Source organism: Chelonoidis abingdonii, chromosome 17, assembly GCF_003597395.2.
Source record: "Chelonoidis abingdonii isolate Lonesome George chromosome 17, CheloAbing_2.0, whole genome shotgun sequence".
NCBI lineage: Eukaryota > Metazoa > Chordata > Testudines > Testudinidae > Chelonoidis > Chelonoidis abingdonii.
This window is the reverse complement of record NC_133785.1, coordinates 9,986,900-10,003,873: the sequence shown is the minus strand read 5'-3', so window position 1 is coordinate 10,003,873 and position 16,974 is coordinate 9,986,900. Positions and strand designations below refer to the sequence as shown.

The following is a 16,974-nucleotide window of genomic DNA, read 5'->3' as shown; positions in this document are numbered from 1 at the left end:
TGAAAGCCACCTTTCCCTGCAATCTCAGCTGATCTTTTTTTTCACTGTGAAGTGCAACCCGCAATAATAGTGAATTTCAGACAAGGCATTCACACACACACACACACTCCCAGAGGAGCAGGTTTGATTGAGGAAGAGCAGGTTCTGAGGTAAGAGAACACTCTCAGATTCTCACTGAGGTGACTTGGGGTCACCTCTGAAATATCAAATTATTCCTCTGTCCTTTTATCCCAAATCTGCCGCCATATTTCACCACATTATTTGCTTCTGGAGAGGGCCACAGTGGCTGTTTATACAGGGAACCCTCACCCAGTGCTGAGTGTGAGCACCTCCAGGGAGCAGTGTGGGGACTATTTATACAGAGATCCCTTGCCTGGTGCTTAGATGCAGCCACCTCTGGGGTGGGGAGTCGTTTAACATGGTTATATAACAATTTAAGAAAGCCAGTGAAGAATCCAGTATCAATTGTGCCAGGGACTACACAGGCTCTGGCCAAGATCAGGATCTCCATTGTGCCAGGCATAGCACAGACACATACTAAGAGACAATCCTGCTGATTTAGAGAAAAGAGCACCCTCTGCTGAGCCCTCTACCCCACTCCCTGCAGCACAACACTTGCCAGTACCATGCTGGGGCACTGGAGCCAGCACTGCCTGCTAGGGACCCCCTACTGAGCCTCCCACCCTGCTCCCTGCAGCATAGCACCCCCTAGTGCTGCACTGGGGAACTGGGGTCAGCACTGACTCGGGGGGAGAGCGCCCCTTACTGAGTCACTCTGAACACTTCACCTATCCCTGAACGTTCCCAAAATGCTGCTCCTTCTCCAAACAGCTTCTCGCTGCCAGGGAGGAAAGGGGGGCAGGTAAAAAATCCATGCCAGGAATATAACCAGAGGGTTTGATTGCTCCGCCATAGGAAGCCTGATACAGACGGGAGACGCTGCCCCCTAGCAGCCCTCCCCTGCCCGCCCCCGGATGGGTTCAGAGAGTTCTACACAGGGTGCTCCCCATGCATCCAAGCGTGGCGGGGATAGGGAAAGACTGACAGGATCCATTCATTTCTAGCACCGAGTTTGGGGTGGCAGGGGAGCTGATATATTAAATGTTCCTATTGGGAGCCAGGAAGTGGGTGGGCAGAGCCTGCCCACTGCTAAAGGACCCCCCCTCCCCACCAGCCTAAGGGGAGGATCCATAAGGCCTGGAAACCAAATAATTCCAGGGGACAACTAATGAGATAGCAGGGACGGGAGTGAGGTCAAACGGTCAAACCAAGGGAACCTGACAGGGACACCGAGCAGAGAACCCCGGACAGCGCCCACTGCTCCTCGAAGGTGTCACGGGAGCCAGCGGACGCCGCCCAGAGGAACTCTGCCCAGATGCGTGAGCGGACGGAGGATCGGAAATAGGCCCCACAGTCACAGGAGACTCTATCGGCCAGCCTCCTCTCCCTGGTTGTATAGATGGCCGTTTTAGCCAGGGCCAGGAGGAGGTTGACCAGGAGGTCCCATGGCTTTGTGGGGCCACGGATAGGAAGTGCATAGATAAGGAGGTGAGGGGGGAAATGCATCCAGAAGCGTAACAAAATATTTGTGAGGAGCCAGAATAGGGGCTGCAACCTGGCGCACTCCAAGTAAACGTGCACCAGGGTCTCCCTCACGCCGCAGAAGGGGCAGGTGTCAGGGACGGGGGTAAACCGCGCCAAGTACAAGATTAAATGTTGGTGGACAGATTGGCCCTTGCTGGCATTAGGGGCAGACTCAGCTGGGAGATGGGCTCTCTGGATGTCTGACAGAAGGGTTAGGGCAGTGGTCCCCAATGCGGTGCCTGCGGGCGCCATGGCACCCACGGGGGCATCTTAATGCACCCGCATCCTGGACCCCGGGAAAGCATCCGCCAAAATGCCACCAAATTTCAGCAGCATTTCAGCGGGGACGCCTCTCGATGACAACACTTGTCGCCAACAAGTGATATCATTGAGAGGCGTCGCTCCTGAATTTTGGCAGGGATGCCTCCCGATGACGTCACTTGTCGAGGGCAAGTGGCATCATCGAGAGGCGTCGCCACCGAAATGCCGCCGAAATTCGGGCATTCCCACCTATGTGGTCCTTCGTCTGGCGCCCACCAGATGAAAAGGTTGGAGACCACTGGGTTAGGGTAATGGCATCTAGGACAGCCTGCCCATTCTCCGTCAGCAACCTGGGTCATCAGTCAGTCTCTGGTACTGCCCAAGATGGTGGGAAGCTGAAGTAACCCTGCTGACTCAGTTCTGCTCACACAGGTGGGAATCTGGAGTAACTCCATCGCACTCAGTTCTCCTCATATGGGTGGGAATCTGGAGTAACCCCACCAGACTCAGTTCTGCTCACACAGGTGGGAATCTGGAGTAACCCCACCACACTCAGTTCTGCTCACACAGGTGGGAATCTGGAGTAACTCCACCACACTCAGTTCTGCTCATATGGATGGGAATCTGGAGTAATCCCACCACATTAAGTTCTGCTTACATGGGTGTGAATCAGGTGTCACTCCATCTGGTTTGATTGTGCTCAGACTGGTGTAAATCAGGAGGCAATCTGGAGACGGAAGTGCAGTTACACCCTGGGTAGATGAGTGGAGAACAGGAACCCTACATTAGCAAAAGGGGTCAGAAAACTGAAGAAAAACTCTAATGGATGAGTGTAGGTGGAAAGTGTATAAACAGCCCCCGCACCCTGCCCCAGACGTGGCTGCATCTCAGTATGGGGCCAGGGATCTCTGTGTAAACAACTTCCACTCCAGAGGCAGTTGCTTCTCAGCACAGGACAAGGCATCCCTATATCAACAGCCCCCTGACCTCACCCCACCACATCTCAGCGCCAGACTTGTTACTGTTGAGCTGTTTGTAAAGCTCATCAGAGCCCAGGCCTCATTAGAGGAGATCAGTCAAAGCTAGCCTCTCCCTCGCTGGGGTTGGAAACAGATAGATTTCCGCTTCTCATTCATGCCCCGGCAATTTGCTGATGGTTTAGCACCTGTTACCGGGGAGTTACCTTGGCAACGGGAGCATCATATCAGACTTCTGTCACCTTGGAAACACCCCCTCTCACATTGAAAGCCTGTCTGGCTCCTGTAGTCAAGCCCGGAGCCCCATAGTGCCAGAGCTATAGCCAGGAGACCCAGAGAATGTCTGCAACAGCTGGGGCAGGGCAGTGGGATCTAACAGTTAGAGCAGGGGGTGCTAGGGTTCTGTCCTCAGCTCTGGGAGGGGAGCAGGATCTAATAGGTTACAGCAGGAAGGGCTGGGAGTCAGAACTCCTGGGTTCTGTCCCCAGCCACCTATCGCTCTCCGTGCCCCAGTTTCCCCATCTGTCAGCAGGGAAAACCGCTGACCTGCTTCCTTTGATTGGCATCTGTGCAAGCCCAAGTGTAGGAGACCAGGGGCCATGGAAAGATTATCATGGGGCAGTTATCACAGCCAGGCCCATGTGCATTTCCCTTGCCCCACAGCTTGGAAGGGGAAAGGGCTCCCTGGGGGAAAAATTGTCCTGAGTGCCCTGGAGCTGCAAAGGGGCATCTTTCCTCACTGCCAGCCCTGTCCTCCCCATCTTTATAGGAACGGGTAAACAGAGAACTCCTGTAATGCAAAGTGGCCCCAGAGTAGACATCAGCCAAACTGCCAAGTGCTAAGTGCCCATGATTAATTGGGTCGTGTTTGTAAAGCATCTTGGAAATCTAAAGCACTCTGTGGTCCTGACCCCCCGTCACACCACAAGCCAGGCAGAGAACCCAGGCGTCCTGGCTTTCAGCCACCCACTACCCACCCGCAGCCAGGAATAGAACCCAGGAGTCTTAAACCCCAGACCCCCCTGCTGTCTAACCCCTCAGACCCCCCACTCCTCTCCCAGGTGGGGGAGAGAACGCAGGAGTCCTGACTCCAACCCCCTGCTCTAACCCACTAAAGCTAGACCCCCCACTCCTTTCCTCGAGCTGGGGAGAGAACCCAGGAGTCCTGACTCCTGTCCCCTCTCTCTGTTTCATTGGCTTTAAGATCTTCCCTCATGTGTACAAGGGGCCTGCCACAGCCATGTGCTCAGAAATCTCCATGCCATGCCTAGGGCTGTGTGTGATAATGTCTCTAGAGCCAGTGTCCTTTTAATAACTTGGGATCTTTCTGTCTCTTTGCAGCTAACAGCTCCCTGCTTGGAGGCGGTGGTGGTGAGTGTGAAATTCAAACCTTTGTGCTGGAATTTTTGTTGGGAGGACCAAAAAATCAATATTGAATTTCTTTGAATTACTGACATGTGTCAAAGTGTGCAGCGAAGGAGATTGAGAGCACCCGTCTCTGGCGCTGCACTGAGACCTCGGGTTTCTGGGTTCAATTCCTGATTGTGCACAAGTCCTTGCCCCACTCTGTGCCTCAGTTTCCCCTCCTACTTTTGTCTGTTTAGATAATGAGCTCTTTGGGGCAGGCTGGTCTGCACAGTCTGTGTCTTAGTAGAACTCCGTCAGGTGTGAGGGGCAGATTCTTTACCGAGCTAGTTATAGCAACATGAGATTGGATGCAGTTATACAGGTATAAAAGTGCCTTAAACAGGAGTGGTGCCTAGTGGTTAGAGCTCTGGAGACCCTGACCTCCCTGGGAAATCTGCTGGTGAAAGCGCCATAGAAGAGCTAGGGATTATTGCTATACTAGGACAGCTTGCTCCCCTTCCCTTCCCTTCTGAGCATAGCTAGAGTGAGATAAAGCACATATGTCCTGGTCTAACCACGTTAGGGTGACCAGATGTCCCAATTTTATATACTGAGATCAGGGCCTCATTGTGCCAGGCGCTGTATAGACCCCAACCAAGATCAGGGCTCCATTGTGCCAGATGCTGCACAGACCCTGACCAAGACCAAGGCCGAGGGTGACTAGATGTCCCGATTTTATAGGGACAGTCCCGATTTTGGGGTCTTTTTCTTATATAGGCTCCTAATACCTCCCACCCCCGTCCCGATTTTTCACATTTGCTGTCTGGTCACCCTAAACCACGTCCGCACTAGGGGGACCCCTCACACTGCTTTAACTAGACTGGCAGAGTTAAAGCCATGCTTAAGTGTCTGTGCAGCGCCCAGCACAATGGGGGCCCTGAGCTAGGGTGTGTATGGGGTGGGTGGAGGGATGGGTTCCCATACTAAACTTCACTATTCATAGCCACTGAAGTCAGGACAAGCCGTAATGGACTTGATCTGCAGCAAGGGGGAGTTAGGTCAGATGTGAGGCAGAACTTTTGGACTCTTAAGGGTAGTGCAGCTCTGGAATGGCCTTCCAGGGGCGGTTGGATTCCCAGTCACTGCAGGGTTTCAAGAACAGACTGGACAAACACCTTTCAGAGACGGTGGAGGTATATTGGCCCTGCCTCAGCACAGGGGACCGGACTAGCTGACCTCTCCAGGTCCCTTCCAGCCCTACATTGCTATGATCACATAAAAGTGGCTTAAAGAAAGAAGACCCGCTTAGCAGATTGTCCCCTACACACACACACACGCTGCAACCTGCCCAGACCCAGGGCTCCCTCAAGGTTTCTCTAGACCACGGTCAGACTTGAGTTTGACATGGTGCCCGCAGACTCCCTCTCTGCCAGGACATGAGTGAGGACAGGGTTCTGCTTGGGCAGAGACGGCTTGGCCATTCACGCCTGCCTGCACAGCAGCCAGAGTCCGCATGGAAGGGACCTGGGTCGGTTACGCACATATGCACCCACACACACTCACAGAGCCTGTCTGTCCCTCTTCCATGCCCAGTGTGTTACATGCCCTGTCCCTTCACTTGATTTTCACAGGGATCCTTCACTCAGTGCTGAGATGCAGCTGCCTCTAGGGAGGGAACACAGGGGCTGCGTAACAGTACAGAGCAACACTACACAACAGCTTAGCACAGGAATAGAATAATGTTGTGTCCAACTGAATGTGGTGGTGGGAATTTAAGGTGGGAGACTTGAATGTGACTCCAGGGCTAACACTAGCTCCGCGAGTGCTCTCTCTGAGCCCCCCACCCCCTTTCCTGCAGCATAGCACCCTGAGTGGGGGGGCCTGAGGGCAGCGCTCACTTCTGAGCCCCCAGCCCCGCTCCCTCCAGCACACTGCATCCCAGCACCACGCTGGGCCGCTGGGATCAGCACTGCCCATGAGGAGAGGAGTGCCCTTTTCCAACCCCCCACGCCACTGGGGCATCGAGGCTGGTGCTGACCCCAGGCTTAGAGTGCCCCCTACTGAGTCCACTCCACTCACCAGCATGGCCTGGGTCACCCAGCAAGCCCTGCTTAGCAGCCGTTTCACAAAGTCACAGCCCAAGGTGGTGGCACCGGGAGCCTGAAGCAGGGAATGGAATGAAGGGGAAATTAATGACCCAGGAAAACAAACAACCCCCGCCCAGCCCTGCCCGCTCCGGGGCCTCCTCATTGCCAGCCGTAACAGCTCCCTTATTTATCCCTGACCTCAAATATCCCATTTTATTTCTACTTTTAAAAGGCCTGGAGTTGTCACTCGATGATAAACGGTGCCGGGTGGGATTTATCCGCCACCCCATTAACATGTGACCTCCCCCATCACAAATACTGCTGACAGCGGGTACAGCACTCAGCCTCCCGCCATGGCAGCAGAATAGGGGGGAAGAACCTGGCCTTTTGGATCGGCAAGGTTTGCAGAGCACAAGATCAGTGGAAGTGGGAGCTCGGCAACCTGAATGTGGCAGACCTGAGTCCGTGTGCACTGGGGGAGCGTTCCCATGCCATGTAATGCGAGCCCAGATCACTGGTGGTAGGCATCTGTCTGTTCCCATACACCTTTATCTTTCTGTCGCTCTACACATTCCTATCTATCTAATGTGATACAGCATGGCCAGAGGGCAGCATAAGAGTGTTAGCAGGGGGCCTTATTCCCTGCCAAGGGAGGAAGGTTTGCTTTAGATTAACTAGAACAGCTGTGGCCAATTAGAGCACCTGACTCCAGTTAGAGCACCTGACTCCAGTTAGAGCACCTGACTCCAGTCATGGGATATAAACCCCTGCTTCAGTCAGACAGGGGGTGGTAGTTGAAGGAGAAAGGTTGGATTGGAGCAGAGTGCAGATTGCAGAAGAGAAGAGTTTGTCCAGAGAGAAATAGAAGGTTTGGAGGAGTGCTGCGGTGGATTGGGAAGCCCAACAGAAACCCTAGGTAAGGGGCACCAGGCTTGTATAGAAGAGAGGCGAGAAGCCCTTCACAAGCTGACGGGTATGAGAGGGAAGTAACCCAGGGGAAGAAACCGCTAGTCAAGTGGTTCACCACAACCCCAGGGCCCCTGGGTTGGGACCTGGAGTAGAGGGCGGGCCCAGGTCCCTCCCTCTCCACTCCTCTCCTCCAAGGACACTAGGGGAGTGATTAAGAACTGGTTCAGGGGCAAGCAATAGCGCCCTGAACCTACCCCAGAGAAGAGAAAGCGCGAGACCCAGCAGAACAGTACCGGCAATTTGCCACACGATCTATCTATCTAGCATAGTACCTTAGCACTGTAGCTCCAGGTATGAAACAAGTGTTAATTTCAGTTCCTGCTTGCGTCCCTGCATGTCAGTGGTACTTGGCTCTCCTCTTTAATTCTGACCCTAAAATGATGTGTACTGGTTGCTGTGTGGCTTTTATACTATTGCTGTGCCTCACCCCAGAGGTGGCTGCGTTTCAATGGTGTGGTCACACTGATGAAAAACGTACATGAGAATTAGTCCCTTTAAAGACTGTAAAGGCTTTCCAAGTTCATTTGAAAATAAGGCCTTATAGAAATGGAGACTTGGCGGGGGTGGATTCAAATCCCATTTACGCAGGTGTCAGTCTGGAATAACTCCAGATTTAAACCAGAGCACAAGAGTTTGTTGTGATGCTTAAAGGAGTTCAGCGCTGACATTAAATGTAGACAGGTTTCAGAGTGGTAGCCGTGTTAGTCTGTATCAGCAAAAAGAATGAGGAGTCCTTGTGGCACCTTAGAGACTAACAAATTAATTTGAGCGTTAAGGGTAAAATTTTCAAAAGCACTTACATGATTTAGGAATCTATATCTCATTTTCAAACATGACTTGTGTTGACTTTCAATGACTATTAAGGTACCTAACTCCCATGGCAATCAATGAGAGTTAGGCACCTAAATATTTTTGAGGATTTGGGTCTCAATGCCCGAGCCACTTTTGAAAATGGGACTTAGTCATTTTTAAAAATTTGACCTTAAGCGACTTGTCCGAGGAGCCTGTGGTACAGCTAGAAATAGAACCCAGATGGCCTGAGTCCCAGGCCCACCCCTCAGACTCTCCAGCCTTGCAGTTTGTTGCTCTCTTGTGTTAACTAAGCAATAGCCTGAAGTATTCAGTCTGAGGGAATTTTTAAACTCTAATCCGCAAAAGAACAAATCAATTTCTTTATCTCTTCGAAAGGATGCCTGTAGATCTCCCAGTAAATGAGAAGTGACAGGGCTCGCTTAGATGCATGGTGAGATTTATGCGAGCAAGATGGGCTTTCTGACAACTCGGAAGGACTCCTGCCACTACCCAGAGCTAAATATAACTCGTATAAATTCCCCTATCGGGACACATGTGTATTGGTGTGTGAGAGCAGTAACAGCTGGCCATGCAATCAGCCTGCCTGTTAAATAGAGGCCGGGATATTCAAAAAGATCCAGAGGAATTTAGGTGCTTTGACTAAAAATGTTGAGTGTCTAAGTGACTTAGGGGCCGCTGACTCAGGCATGTAGAGGTAGAGCTGATGGAGAATTTTTGATAAATGCTTTTGGCCAAAAATGCCCATTTGTTGAAACTCTTTACGGTGAGGGAAAATAAGTCAAGATTTTGATTTTCATTCCAATTCGGGGCAGGGGAAATGTTCAGACTCTCAAAATATTCAGAGAACAGGAAAACTGTTTTCCACCAAGTTCTGCTTCAGAGCTGAATTCGTGCAATTAAGAACCATTGGGAGTTAACTGGACTTAAGTTTCTTTTGAAAATAGGATGTAGGCCCCTAAGTCATTTAGATGCTTTGGACACTGGTACCCTTGGGCATCCAGGGGCCGGATTTACAAAGGTAGGTAGTTGTCTTAAGATGCAGACAGGCACCCAGTGCAATTTTCCAAAGCACCGAGGTACTAAGTCTTGTAATCATTGGGAGTTGGGCACCTGCCCAGTCAAGTGTTGACAAAGCCCTTGAAAGAATCTGGTTGTGTTCATCTGGATGCCTAAACAGGAGCTACGAGCCGTGGGAAATCCAGCTTCAATTGGGGGCATGTGACACTTGAAAATCTGGCCCTGTGTTCATTGTGCCTCAGTTTCCCCCTCTGCAAAAAAGGGATAAAAGGCTATTTGTCAATTCAGATGATTAGTTCTTTGGGCAGGGACTCTCTCGATGCATGTCTGTGCAGCGGGGCCTTGGTAGAGTGACCAGACAGCAAATGTGAAAAATCGGGACGGGGGTGGGAGGTATTAGGAGCCTATATAAGAAAAAGACCCAAAAATCAGGACTGTCCCTATAAAATCGGGACATCTAGTCACCCTAGGCCTTGGTCTTGGTCAGGGTCTGTGCAGCATCTGGCACAATGGAGCCCTGATCTCAGTCGGGGTCTGTGCAGCACCTGGCACAATGGGGCCCTGATCTTGGATGGGGTCTGTGTAGCACCTGGTAAGATGAGGGCTCTGATCTTTGCTATAACAATACAGGTGGAGCTGGTCTCTTCCTGTCCATGCGGTGCTGAGAACACAGGAGCTGTCAGAGCTCTGTTGGAGCCCTCTCCCCATGTCATTCTGTTGTTCTGTCCATTAGTCCACTCTCGCAGGAGATTTATGGGGATTTTTTGTAAAACAGTAGAGTTCTGAGGTCCTGCATTTTAACACCAGTCTCAGATTTATGGCACTTAGTGGCGGGTGAGTGCATTAGAGGAAGGGCCATGTTCCCCCCCGCCTCGGCCTCTCTCTTTAATTTGATTGCAAAACAACTTTTAAGGGTGGAAAATAAAATCCAAGCGAAGGCACTTGATTGTTCTTCCTGACAAGGACATTTAGGGACGGAACACACCGCGCTCTGCATTTGGGGCAAAATCCGTGTAGTGGAAATGCTCCAAGATTAGCTAGTAAATCAGCAGCACCCCATTGGAGTCACTGGGCCAGATCCACAGTTGGGGTAAATCAGCCATGGCTCCACTGGAGTCAGTGAGGCCAGATCCACGAGTGGTGTAAATCAGCTATAGCTCCATTGGAGTCACTAGATCAGATCCACGGGTGGTGTAAATCAGCCATAGCTTCATTGGAGTCAGCGAGGCCAGATCCACAAGTGGTGTAAATCAACATTGCTCCATTAGTCGCTAGGGCTGAAACCCCAGGTAGTGGGAATTGGTGTTGCTCCGCTGGAGTCAATGGAATAACGCTGATTTACACCAGTGAGAGTCTGTCCCATTTCTTTCACAGGGGAAAGTCCCTGGGGACACTTTACCCCATATCTGCAGGATTTTCTGCCCCTGCCTCTGTAGCCGCTAGTGCTGCCTGCTGCTGGAGACAGGAGCCCTGGCTACATGCCCCCTGGGCTGATCCAGCATGGCAATTCAATAGGGGATTTTGCAGTCCAGCCTCAGCAGCATCAGGAGACCTAGCGCGGAATGGAGTTCAGCATCAGACCCACCCAGAGCAGGGGTAAGCAAAGCTAGGTCCCATCTCAGTGCAGCCTCGCTGAGCATTAGGGGAGAAGCCATGGAGCTGAAAGGAGGTGACGTGACAAAGGAGCAAGCAGAGGCCGTGGGGCAGGAACCAGCAAATGACTGGATTTTATGCAGGCCAGCGCTTCTGTTGAAAACCAAACAATAGGACCACGTTGTGTCCCTGATCCACACACACCCCTCACCTCCCCCATCGCAGGCTGCAGCCATAGAAAGCAGGCAGACAAGCAAGAAAGAAAGAATCGCTTTTAACTCTTTGTCCCAGGCTCCATATAGATCAATTTGACTCAGATGTTTGCATTGCTTGTTCTTCCTGATACACACAGACAAACACACACACCCACCACAACATCTACATACACAAAGATACCCCCAACACCTAGACATCTCCACTGATACACAGTCATAGACACACATCTACACACGCCCCGACACATCTGTACATGCAAAAACATACATCTGGACACACATATGTCCCGGGAGGGCTCATTGATAACTGGCCCCCTCCCAGGAGGGACAGATGGATGTGGCTGCAGGAGGCATGCCTGGGTTCTGGGCCTGAGCTCCAGGCAGCATGGTGGTACTGCCCATAGTGAGTGGGAAGCTAGGGAGGAGATGACCATATATACACACCCTCCATCCACACACATCACATGCAATGGTGCACGTTAAGCACATATGTACACAGCACAACATCTTTTGCACTCCTGACCCTGCCCTCCAACTGGCTCACTGCTGTACAGACCACACACGCTGCTGCTGAGTTGCTGAGCCCATGTGTCTGCCAAGTCACTTTCTAACCCTCCCAACAAGGCCCATTTCTGTGTTTCAGTGTGTGTGCATGTACGTGTGCGTGTGTGTGTGTGTGCATGTGCGCGTGTGTGTGTGTGTGCTCATGCATAAGCGCAGGAAGGGGCTTTTCTCAGGGCTGATTTTAAAGTGCATTTTATTTTCCTCCTGCCAGTGGGACTGGGAATCTATCTATCTAATCTTTTCCTGCTTCCCATCACCTTCTAGGCACCTTCTATGTGAAATCAATAGCAAATAGAGGGTCGAGTCCCTAGTGGGTTTCATGGAGTATCTGGTTCCTTCTCCCTTTTCTAAGTCAAAACTCTAATTCATAGAGCTGGCCCCTTAGATCATCCAGAATTTCACCCACTTCCCCCCATATTGAACTCAATATCTGGTGTTTGGCTAAAGCACCTTCCAGAAAGGCAGCCAGTCTGGATTTGAAGATCTCAGTGTTGGGACTGAGGAAGTCAGATTTGGGGTTTAGAGCAGAAGAAGGGTCTGTGGTTAGGGTTTATAGGTACCAAGGTTCGTGAGCGTAGTAAGGCCTTTTCAAAAAGGGGGTCCAGCAGTGTTCCTCTAGACACTGGATTCTCCTGATTCCCTCCAGGAGTTTCTCTCTTAGCTGGATCCCCTAGCTCCCCCTGACATGCTGGGCAAGTGATCATACATTTTGATTCCTGAGCTCTCTGGTGGGGACCATCCTTTCTCTATAGCTCTCAGACCACAGCTTCTTTGATAGCACTTTTCATCCACAGAGCTTGAAGCACTTTACAAAGGATCCTTATCCCCACTTTACAGATGGGGAAACTGAGGCATGGGGAGGGGACTTGATTTGTCTAAAGTCACCCAGCAGTGCCAGGAATTGAACCTGACTCTTAGGCCATTGTCCTGTCCACTACGCCAAGCTGCCCTCTCGCCTATAGCTCCTTATAGAGCATCTTTCATTAGGTGTCTTTTAAACCGATAATCGAGAATTCCTGCTCCATTGTTTCCCCCATGGGACTTTGGGAGAGAGACTCATCCATCTCTCTGCAAGGGAAGTCCTTCCATTCCTCCACTCCAGGGACAAGCCCTCAGCTTCAGAGGAACATTGGACAGCCATGGCGTCCTCCCCCCGCAGATGATCCCAGAGAATCAGCTGTGGGAGGGACAGAGTTCAAATTACTTAGTTTCCCATATCCCTGTTTAGAGCTGAGTCACACCCATTTTGTTTCTTAGGAGGAAAAGGTCAATTGTTTTAAAGATCCATTCAGTACAAGCTGTCCAGTGGCACTGACAGGAGAAACTGCCCATGGGGCAGAAGGATCTTCCTGATCCCCTATTAGAGAAGCCCTGAAGCATGAGAGTTGATTTGCATTCTAAAAACCTTACTGCAGCTCTGCATTTAGATAATGACTCTAATCTCATCTCATGCTTCAGGGCTTTAGCTGGTTGCCCACAAGCATCCAGGAGGGAATTTCCCCCCTGAAGTACAGTCAGCCAGTTGTCTTCTGGTTTGGTTTGGTTTTTCCACCTTCCTCTGAAGAATCAGGAAGCAGCCACAGCTGGAGATGGGACACCAGGCAGGGTGGGTCAAGTTCTGAGCTGATCTCTCTAGCTGTCTGGCTGGTGAGTTTTGCAGAGATGATCAGGGTCCAGCTGATCATCAGATTTGGGGTCAGGAATTTCACCCAGGTCAGATTGGCAGGGAGATTGAAGGTTTTCACCTGTCTCTGCAGCATGGGTGCAGGTCACCTGTGGGGATCCCCTGGGCATGGCTCACCTCAGCAATTCCCTGCCAGTGCGGGGGCTTGGGCATTGGTGGCTCCTCGGTCTCCCCTGTTCCCTGCCTCGGGCTCACAACTGGTTAGTCTCCTGAGGGCTGAAATGTTTTGGTTTAACTGGAGTCTCTGGGCTGAGTCAAGGGGTAACTGGGTGACATTCTCTGTCTTGTGTTATGCAAGGGGTCAGACTAAATAATCTAATAGGTCCATCTAGCCTTGAACTCTATGAAATCTCTTCTACCCCCATGTAAATAAAGCCCAATCCTTTCTTCAAGCCATGCTAAAGGATGGCTTCTTGTGAGGAGGAGTTCCTCAGGCTTTGCAGAGAAAAAGGAAAGGCAGCATTGTTGTTATTTCACGTTTCCATTATGATAGTGCATAGAAGCTTCCAAACTGGGGCACTGGGGTCAAAAGGGAGAGCACCACCTACTGGGCCCCCCTGCCCTGCTCCCTGCAGCACAGCGTGCCCTAGCACCCAGGGCCGGCGCTTCCATTTAGGCGGCCTAGGCAATCACCTAAGGTCCCAGAATTATTGGGGGGTGGCATTTTGCTGGGGGGGGGGATGGCAGGCGGCTCCTGTGGACCTGCCGCAGTCGTGCCTGCGGAGGGTCCCCTGGTCCCGTGGCTCCAGTGGAGCTGCCGGAGGCATTCCTGTGGATGGTCCGCGGTTCTGGTGGACCTCCCACAGGCACGGCTGCGGCAGCTCCACGGGAGCCGCGGACCAGCGGACCCTCTCCGCAGGCAGGACTGCGGCAGCTCCACCAGAGCCGCGGGACCAGCGCGCGGGGCCTAGGGCGCTAAACACTAGCGCCAGTCCTGCTAGCACCAAATCAGGACGTTGAGCTCAGAGGGGAAAGCACTTGCCACTGCCCTGCTCTCTGCAGCATAGCATTCCACATGCAGCACTGGTTATGTAGGGCCAGCAGTGACCCCCTGTGCTGACCCCTCCCATCTTAATCCCTGGAGCACAGAGATCCCTTTCCCTCCCAAGTCACCCTCCACACTCTAAGCTTCACCCTGAGCAGCAAACTACCCCACTTGAGCTCCCACACCACAGCCTAGCTGGCTGGCACCGAAGGGCCTACCCTGTGCTAGGCCTGCCTCAGGCCCTGTTGGACATTGCTAGCAGCCAGTGCAGCGTGGAGGAGTCCAGAGCTCTCCCCCTCGACAGTCCAGCTATAAACTGCTTTTGTCCTGGGTCAATAAAGGGGCTGGGGGAAGTGGAACAAAAGCCCTTTTTGTCTTTTGTGTGGGGAAGAAATAGAGTCAGGGGCTTTAAATCAGGAATTAAATCAACAAACACCTCCTCCCCCCCAGCGTCTCTCTTGTTTATTAGGCCTGACATGTTTACTCTGTGATAAGAAACAGCGCTTTCACCAAGAGATTTGTGTTCTATTTTTCAATTACCACTCGTCTCTCTCTGCCACTTTTGCACTAAAGGGATAATAAATGTATCGGAGCGTTTCAATTATTCATCTAAATCACGGACGCACCGGGGCCGCTGCCTGCGCGCTTAGTGACAGATTAATTCAAGGCTGCTACTGGATGGGTTTTATATGCACCCCCCTCTCCATCTTAGGGCCTGTGTAAAGTCTCCTCCCATCATACTGTTAAGCCAGTGCCACTCTCCATACAAAGCAACAGTTGATCTCAGGTGACAGAGCTGACTGGTCTAGAGGCCTGGCCAGTGGGCTGGGGAACAGGACGCTTCGATTCTACTCCTGGTTCCTGGCTACACCCCATTCCTGCTCATTGCTTCTGTTTCCTCTCTGCCGCCTTTGTCTATTTAGATTGGAAGTGCGTCAGGGCCTGGGCTGTCTCTCACTCTGTCTGTGCAGCACCTGGCACAGCGGGGCTCACAATCTCTGCTGGGGCTTTGTGGCACAGTAGGGGCCCTGATCTCTGTGGGGTCTGCGCAGCGCCTGGCACAATGGGGGGCTGGTTGTGGTTGGAGTTAGTGCAGCACCTGGCACAACAGGGGGCTAATGTTGGTTGCAGCCCGTACATGCCCTGTAATTTAATTTAAATGACAAATGAAACAGACATATGCCAGTGGCAATTGGGACCTCATTGTTCCGGGTGCTGTACAAATATCTAGCCATTAAATGTTCTCTGATGCCAAGAGTTTACAATCTGTACTGCACCGCCACACATACACGCGCCTCTCAACCAAAATACACTGGGTTAGATCCTAATCTGGTGTAAATTAACTCTGATCATTTATACCTGCCGAGATCCTGGCCCAGATTCCAACGGTACCACGGCCGCTCCCCAATCAACATCCATGAGGCAGGCCTCCAAAAAGCACAAGACTGGCTTAAAAAATCATGAGTTTCTAAACAGTAATAAATGTCATTCTAATCCTGGATTCTGAACCCTGGGAAGGTCATATCCTCTTCAGGGCTTTCTCTAGAACCAGCAGAGTTAGAAGCTGACTCTTTTTGGTTCTTAGTCTGTGTGGCACCTGGGGGTCCTGGTCCACAACTGGAGCTCCTGGGCACTGCTGCAATTGTTACTGCCACCCCTTTGGCTGAGCGGTTTGCCAATGTCCAGGGACTCGCTGGGCTGTTTCCATTAGGAGGAGAAATCAATGATGCGAGTTAGGTACATTCTTCTGTACAATCCTGTTTGTTTAAAAATAATGTGCACAGAGTCCTCTTTCCCTGGACACAGTGGAAACAAACATCAGCAGGCAGTTTCTTTGCTCTGTGCAGAATGGGCTGGGAAAGTGAATTTCTGTTCTATAATAATTTTTGAGTTTTGGAAAAAATTTCACCCCCAAAAGCCAAAAACTTGCATTAAAATCCCACAGTATTTCCTTTTGGAAACATCAAAACATGGAGTTTCCTAAATGAAGTGTGTGCCCCTGGAGCCCTGGCAGCTCCTGAGCTGATTCTTGTCAGTTTCACGGCTGTCCACCACTGAATAGCAGCTGTGAAACTGTTTCAGCCAGCTGTGGGCAAGACCTTCCAGGATCCCAGCTCCAGGGCAGTCCCACCAGGGTGACTGCCTTGGAGTTGGGGACTTCAGGACCTCCAGTCTCCTGGGCTAGTTGGCTCCCCAGGCTGCGGGACTGTCTGCGGAGCTGGCTCCCCAGCCATGGCAGGTTGTCCTGGAGCCAGTACCCATGGAAGCCCAGGGATCATGCCCCCAAGGCAGTCCTTCCGGCAGGCTGCCGAGGAGCCAGGTGGGTGAGCTGGCCAGAAACCAGGCAAGTTTTTAAACCTGTGTGTGTTCCCTCAGAAGATCTGTCTTTTCCACAAAATGTTTTTTTCCACTGGAAAATTTCTGACCAGCTCAGTGCCCAAGGAGCTCCATCCCTCTTCTCCCTCTCAGAGCCACACTCCCAATTGCTTCTCCTGCTCTCTGCCTCTCTGCCACACACACACCTTGCCGAACAATCCCCTAGCCCCTGTAACCAGTCTGAGACCATGTCTACCTTATGCCGCTCCAACAGCACAGCTATGGCACTGCAGCTATGCTGCTAAAGTGCCGTAGTGTAGACGCTTCCAAAAGAGATGGAACGGGTTTTCCTGTCAAGGTTGGTAATCCACCTCCACGAACTGTGGTAGCTAGAATGACAGAAGAATTCTTCCATCACTTAGCCACGTCTAAACTGGGAGTTAAGTTAGCTTAACTACAGTGCTCCGGAGGTGAATTTTTCACACCCCTAAGTGTTGTAGCTATGTTGAGCTAACTTTTAAGTGTAGACCAGGCCTAATTCTCCTTATGTTAGTTCTTGCTC

General features: G+C 51.5%; 2 protein-coding genes across 5 annotated transcripts in view; one reads left to right on the top strand and one right to left on the bottom strand.

The window, feature by feature from the left end:
• MARK2 (microtubule affinity regulating kinase 2) overlaps nt 1–16,974 on the bottom strand; it is a 360,709-nt gene that overhangs the window by 65,681 nt on the left and 278,054 nt on the right. The gene's annotated exons all lie outside the window — the stretch shown is intronic.
• MACROD1 (mono-ADP ribosylhydrolase 1) overlaps nt 1–16,974 on the top strand; it is a 206,785-nt gene that overhangs the window by 151,575 nt on the left and 38,236 nt on the right. For 3 of the 4 annotated variants that reach the window (XM_032804357.2, XM_032804354.2, XM_032804355.2), the window contains exon 4: nt 4,164–4,193. The exons of the other annotated variant lie outside the window; for it this stretch is intronic. In XM_032804357.2, the coding sequence (XP_032660248.1) occupies nt 4,164–4,193 (30 nt within the window). The remainder of the gene's footprint in view (nt 1–4,163; nt 4,194–16,974) is intronic. 4 annotated transcript variants of the gene reach the window in all.